This window comes from Mercenaria mercenaria, chromosome 15, assembly GCF_021730395.1.
Source record: "Mercenaria mercenaria strain notata chromosome 15, MADL_Memer_1, whole genome shotgun sequence".
NCBI lineage: Eukaryota > Metazoa > Mollusca > Bivalvia > Venerida > Veneridae > Mercenaria > Mercenaria mercenaria.
In genome coordinates, this window is record NC_069375.1 from 15,987,722 (window position 1) to 15,995,171 (window position 7,450).

A 7,450-nucleotide genomic window follows, 5' to 3' on the forward strand; every position below is an offset into this window, starting at 1 on the left:
TAATAAACTTACAATTTCTAAAATTATATCATCATTTAGAGGACAGATTAAATCAACGATTGCCGCAGGGGCAAAATCGTTATTTTAAACCGTTTAAAAGATATAACGAATAAATCGAATTTATCCTTCTTTATTTAACGTGTCAAAAATCGATAATACCGATTATTGGAAAAATTGAAAGTTCAATAAAAAATATGTTTAGTTATTTTAAGTCCTCGTATTTCGTATGCAGATGATGTTTTGAAATCAAAATTCAAAACACACATATGAAAAAGCAAATTTGTTTAACTCCCATTATACCTTATTAAGTTTCTTAAGCAATCAGGTAGGATAATTTCTATTAAAGTCTATATAAAATTTAATCCGTTCAGGTAAGATTTTTTACACTGAATGTTGTAATCTAGACCTCAGGTCTCACATTCACCAAAGCTTTGAACTGATGCCGAGTTTCAAACTAAGTACATTGATAAAATACCTAATAGTCAATAAAAATTTACATGACCACCAGACCGTTATAAAAGTGTTAAAAGAAATTGTAAAGGAGCTCCTAAATAGATTTACTTTTATCTAATTCAATCAGCAGATGAGAACCTTTATAATGTATGTTGGTTGCTACAACGAAGGACCGTGTGTTTCGTATACTTTGCGAAAAACAAATCTGTGCAGAGATTTTAGACGTCTACCCACACCAATTCTCAATCGATTTTATAGACTTGTCTACTTTTCATCTTGTACTCAATTGTATAAACTGTCCACCTACTTTTGATTTTATAGACTATCTACCCATTCTCAACAACAGAATGTCTATCCATTCTGGATTTTATAGACTGTCTACTCATTTTCAATTTGACAGACTAACTTTCATTAACTGTCTATCCATTTTCTATTTTGTAAACTGTTTACTCATAGTCGATCTCAAACACTGCCTATCATTGTTTAATTTTATAGACTGTCTACCAATTCTCGAGTTTTTCCCCATTTATTGTGTATTTTTCTAACTGATTAAAACTCTCAAACAGAAAAAGGAAAAGAGACCCATTGCATTAATTGTATGCAATAAATAGCTAGAAACATTTCAATCGAATCCATACAATATAACACGACGCGTTTATAACAACGTGATATATGTAAAACTCGCAAAATTTCAAGTCGAAACTTTGACTGCATGGTCAGTTATTACATCCGTTTTCCCATGGATTGATTTATATTGATCTATAGTTATGGAAGTTGAAAGTTTTGGCGTGAAGTATACACTGCCTATACAGCTACTATATATCAGACATCATCGTTAGCAACGCGTCATAAGTTTTTCCTTATTAGCATCTTCACATCTAAAGGGAAAGTTTCTACTCTTTATTCCGTCAGAATGGTAAGTCCGTTTAATAAACTATCAACGTTTATTTTTCCTTTATTTTTGCCATTTTCTGCGTTTCCATAATAAATGGTAATTAATTTGATTTGTACATAATGATAATATCTAAGTTCTATGATATATTGGATATTAGAGTTCTAGAAGATTACCACAAGTGTTTTTGAAACATTGGTCTTACCTATGACAACAAGTTTGCCTAAAAATAGAGGTTTTCACTATTAATATCATTGTGTGATAGTTTTACATTTTGCCTTTTAAAAAGTGAAGAACTAAAGAAATGGATGCAAATGCACCTGTTTTCACAATGAGAGCATTAAAAGCTGTGCGGGGACGTTGATTCCGCTAGATTTTGCCAATCGTTAATAGACAATTTAGATGAATCTTACTTTGCATTTTTACGAATTCTTAATACAAAAAGTAACTTGAAAATGTAAAGATACTTCTTTAACCGGTTCCTACGGAAACAAGGAGTATATAGGAATAACTGTTAAATCGTCTGTGTATATTTTGAATTCCTATATATTTGTAACTGACAGCGTGAATGTATCTCCATCCATATTGGCCAAGCCGGGGTCCAGATCGGCAATGCCTGTTGGGAATTGTACTGTCTCGAGCACGGGATCCAGCCCGACGGTCAGATGCCAAGTGACAAGACTATCGGAGGCGGAGATGATTCCTTTAATACATTCTTCAGTGAAACTGGAGCCGGGAAACACGTTCCCAGAGCTGTTTTTGTGGATCTGGAACCAACGGTAGTCGGTATGTATTATTTGAATTAATGATGTGTAAACTACATACAAAACTATTATAATATAGCGCTTAGATTATCATTAAATGTATGTCTGAATTAAACACAAAGCTATACTGAATGTCATTTGAAGGTAAGACTTTGAAAATTGCTTAACGCTAATATGATAAATATTCATTTTAGATGAGGTTCGTACTGGCACCTATCGTCAGCTGTTCCATCCTGAACAGCTAATCACCGGTAAAGAGGACGCCGCCAACAACTACGCCCGTGGTCACTACACCATCGGGAAAGAGATCATTGACTTGGTTCTCGACAGGATCCGTAAACTTGCTGATCAATGTACTGGTCTTCAGGGCTTTTTGATCTTCCACTCTTTCGGTGGTGGTACTGGTTCTGGATTTGCCTCTCTTCTCATGGAACGCCTCTCCGTCGACTACGGAAAGAAATCTAAACTGGAATTCGCCATTTACCCCGCTCCACAGGTGTCTACGGCAGTCGTTGAACCATACAATTCCATCCTTACCACCCATACAACCCTAGAGCACTCTGATTGCGCCTTCATGGTTGATAACGAGGCTATCTACGACATCTGTCGCCGTAATTTGGACATCGAGAGACCAACGTATACCAATTTAAACAGACTGATTGGCCAGATTGTTTCCTCAATCACTGCCTCTCTGAGATTTGATGGCGCCCTCAACGTCGACTTGACTGAGTTCCAGACCAACTTGGTACCATACCCACGTATTCACTTCCCTCTCGCCACATACGCCCCCGTTATCTCCGCTGAGAAGGCATACCATGAACAACTGTCCGTGTCTGAAATCACGAACGCATGTTTCGAGCCAGCCAACCAGATGGTAAAGTGTGATCCTCGTCATGGCAAGTATATGGCCTGTTGCATGTTGTACAGAGGTGATGTTGTCCCCAAAGATGTCAATGCCGCCATTGCTACCATCAAGACCAAGAGAACTATTCAGTTTGTTGACTGGTGTCCAACTGGATTTAAGGTCGGCATCAACTACCAGCCACCAACTGTCGTACCGGGAGGTGATCTTGCCAAAGTCCAGCGTGCTGTATGCATGTTGAGCAACACAACCGCTATTGCCGAGGCCTGGGCTCGTCTTGACCACAAGTTTGACTTGATGTATGCTAAGAGAGCGTTTGTTCATTGGTACGTTGGTGAGGGTATGGAGGAAGGAGAGTTCTCCGAGGCTCGTGAAGATTTGGCTGCCCTCGAGAAGGACTACGAGGAGGTCGGAGTTGACAGTGTGGATGCGGAAGGCGAGGAAGAAGGAGAAGAATATTAGAATATTTAAAGACTTGTTCCATCTGGAGTTTAATCCTGTCAGGGTGAGTGGGAAATGGAAGGAGTGGAATATTAAGTTCATTGTTACAAGACAAAGACGGAAGCCAGGAGGAACAGGTTACGATTTAAATACTTTGGCAGTGATATGAACAAGGAAAGATTTAATTATTATATGCTTATAAACATTTTATGATACACGATTAAAATTGTTGACATTAACTATTGTATTGTGTATAGCAAATATATATTTTTTCATTATATCTATTTTGTCTTTACACTGCTGACCGCTGATGCTAAATAGATAACTGGAAACTTTTGAATACTAGTTGTGGATCTAATGATTCGATTCATAGAACTAGAGTGTTACCAATAACTTTAAAAATTCAATTATTTCGTGTTCGCAAATGTATTTCAACATGGTTTTACAATCATAAGGTAATATCTAACAATGTCGCAGTGAAAACTTTAATATTCGATGAGATTAGTAGAGGCTGATAAAGAGAAGAGTTTCGATATAGTACCTTACACGTTTTAAATGTGTACGATTCGATAAAACAATTCTAGCAGATGCTTATTATAATATCTATTGATTTACTACACGTGCATAAGTACACGCAACCTCTCTTACTAATGTTTAGCTCTTACTGGCTGTTCAATTATTAGGTTTAAAAGATAAGGGATGTCTTTACCTCAATTATCTTTGGGAAAATAAAAAACGATATTTTTCTGTATAGATTTAGTGAATCTACAATTCTACATATCATTTTATTTAGCTACTTCCTGAGTATGTTTCATAAATATTCCCAGTTAAAATAACCCTTTTCTGTATTCATTTTATTGTGCCGTAGCACACGATTATCACAAGTGGCAAACTTTTATTTCAGTTCTGGCAAAAACAAATGTTGAAATCAGTAACAGTTGAGTGCATTCGAACGGACCTTTACCAAAACACGGTGCATATATTTCTAAAAGTCGTCACACACCATCAACTTATAACTGCATTCACGTAGCGACTTTCCTGTAATGTTACATATACATACAATATATTTGCCTTAAAATATATTTTTCATATACTTGAAACATTTTTGACTGGTAGTGTGTGACCAGAAATTCACTTCTATTATAACATTCTGTAAAACTACATTGTATAGGGATGGTACCTAAAATATCAAACTCGGGCTTTCCAGTTGATTTTTCTTCCATGTGAAATTTACCAAAGACGTATATATTTTTCCATATAAAACAAAACAATATGGTATTTGAAAAATGATCATCCTGCTGCATCCACAGTCTTCCAATCATTTTGAAATTTCACCAATAATAGTCTTTAACAAAAGACTCAACATGTTGATAAATTCAATAGAATGCAGTGTAAGTTAAGTCCACTTTCAACATTTTGAAAGATGTTGTATCTAAATAAAATCTAAGACTGGCCAAGATTCTAAAACTCATAAAAAATCTTGAAAGAGAATTATATGCTTACAAATGTAATACTAAAATTTTACCTGAAAGAAGCCAATAAAGAATGTGAACAACACTACAAACTTTTCCACTCCTGGACGGAATAAAAGTAGGTTAAAGTTGTTACACTTGATTGTCTGAATATAATCACCTCAGGAAGAATAATCAGGGGTTTTAAATACTAAGTTTTGAAAATGTATCCATTGAAGACCGTAACTGATAATCAAGCTCGGTGTTTAGGCAGATTAAATTATTTGGACAGTATGATCGTGGAAGCAGACATAGAACTTTGTGTTATATAGACTGATTTAAAATGCAATGACTATCTTTTTTAAAAGATAGTTGTTGCTCGCATCTTCAGTTCAACAACTCAAGACGGAAACACACATACATCCGGTAACCCACGTACAGAAATACAAGGAATAATATCCAACATGGAAAGTAACGTTCCGAAAACGCAGCCTCCCCAAAGGCACACACGAACAACACTCGCACACACCACACACACACACACACGCACACACACACACACACACACACACACAGAGGGACAAAACAAACAAATACCGGAACACAGTGGAGCACCGCCTTCGAACGATCAGTGGCAAAACCACCACTGGGGAGTTTAAACCGGTTTATGTTGCACCTAACCTCACTCTTACCCCAACCATGTTCCAAAGTCACAAGACAGTGTAAATAAAATTATCCCTGCCAGGTGAAACCCTAACATACGTAAAGGCAACAGAAGGCATGTAATGTAAAACACAAAAATGCTCTTGTATATATACATATGCAGTTCTTAAGAACCTAAAACGCATGTACTCATTGCCTTTGCAAAAGACAGAGCAACAAGGGAAACACCCTTAAGGACCCGACGAAATAGGCCAGAAGACGGAAATCATAATAGCTCAGTCCTGGTGGGATTTAAGAACTACTAATCATAGAGTCCTCCACCTGTTCCGTCAAACACAATCAAAGAGGAAAGCATGCACATTTCTAAAGGGAAGGTAACCTTATTTACCTGCCAATATAACTTAATTGAGCAAAAGGACCACCAAAATCTTTCGAATAAATGAAGATATTTTAGCCTCGATAATAACGAATTCCTCCCGAAGAACTAACTCTTTAGTAACCATATACTAGTAGCATTTTTTATTTTGGGGGTGATTATCCCCAGGGTGAGCAATACGGTTAAGATTATCTTAATACCATATGCCTACAAGCAACAGTAAACAGTCGCCCCCGAAATAGTCCTTACATTTCCGCAGAAAAGTCATAACATGTATGGCATATAATTTTCTACCTGTTCCGTCAGACACAATCAGAAGAAAGCGTAGTGTTTAACTGTATGAAAAACTGAACAATAGCCATTCTTTGTATATCATAATTGTCCGATGGAAACCTCTTTTAATTGTATAAAGTTGGAAAACTGCCATAAATCAGCATCTCCGTGAAAATCAAATTTTATATACCTTGTAATAGAAATGTCTTTCCTTGTTTTATTTTTGTTGGGCTTGAAGTCGCTGTGATACAAGAATAGGTCATATGGCGACTTTCCCGCTTTAACGATGGAGGAAGATCACAGGTGCCCCTCCGTGCATAATTATTTCATCATGGGCGGACACCTGGGTAGAACCGCCGACATTCCGTAAGCCAGCTGGATGGCTTCCTTACATGAAGAATTCAACGCCCGGAGAGAGGCTCGGTGAGGGGTAAGCGACATAAACACTCGCCCATCGAAGCACCTGTTGTCTTTCTTTAGGCTACTTTTGAATTTAAAGAAAACTTGAAGTACCATAGCTGAAGTTTAGTAAACCTTTTTTTTAAGTTAAGGTAGTGGCGTCCCTGCTGAAGAAGTTGGTAAGTAATGTATTGATTACTGCCATTGAAGTCTGAAACATGACTTGTTTCTAATTGTCCATTACACATCCGGAGCACAGTCCAAGTTTACAACTATCTCAGATTTTAGGCTGTTAATGAACAACAATGTATTATACATTATAATTTTTTTTATATACTGTAAAAATTGAAGTGTTTGGCGAATTATGCATACCATCTGCGCATGTTGTACCCTCATATACATGTACAATTAAACACATTTCCATTTGTAGGCATTTGTAAGATTCTTACATGTACCGCCATTTTTTCACGTACGCGTGGAACATTCTTTTTTATTATACCTCACATAAATGCCCAATGCAAATTTCCCATTAATTTAACTTGAATAATATATCATATTCCCCAGTGATTTTATATCTTATGCGCAAAATCGTTATTTTCAATTTCTGCGCTTGTGATAAGGTCCATAATTTCATATCACATGCGCAACAGCGCTATTTTGTTTTTCTGCGCGTGTGATATTTTTTTTCATATCTCCCGTGGAGAGATTGATACTTGCGCATTGATTAAAAGACTGAGACGATAAATTTTCAGACGAGGCCCTTATACACTTTAGGACTGAATTACCTTTTCTGGTGTTCATGCATGTGTGAACACGGCCGATTTTTCTTTTTTAAAGATTTGTTCTACGTGCCAAAAATTTCGAAAACAAATTTTT

At 36.6% G+C, this 7,450-nt stretch overlaps 1 protein-coding gene across 1 annotated transcript; it reads left to right on the forward strand.

The window, feature by feature from the left end:
• Window positions 1–1,227: 1,227 nt before the first annotated feature.
• Window positions 1,228–3,752, forward strand: LOC128548927 (tubulin alpha-1A chain-like). Its single transcript, XM_053524639.1, has 3 exons — window positions 1,228–1,369; window positions 1,909–2,131; window positions 2,304–3,752. Exons 1-3 carry the CDS (start codon window positions 1,367–1,369, stop codon window positions 3,431–3,433), a joined length of 1,356 nt encoding a protein of 451 aa, XP_053380614.1. The 5' UTR covers window positions 1,228–1,366; the 3' UTR covers window positions 3,434–3,752.
• Window positions 3,753–7,450: the final 3,698 nt, after the last annotated feature.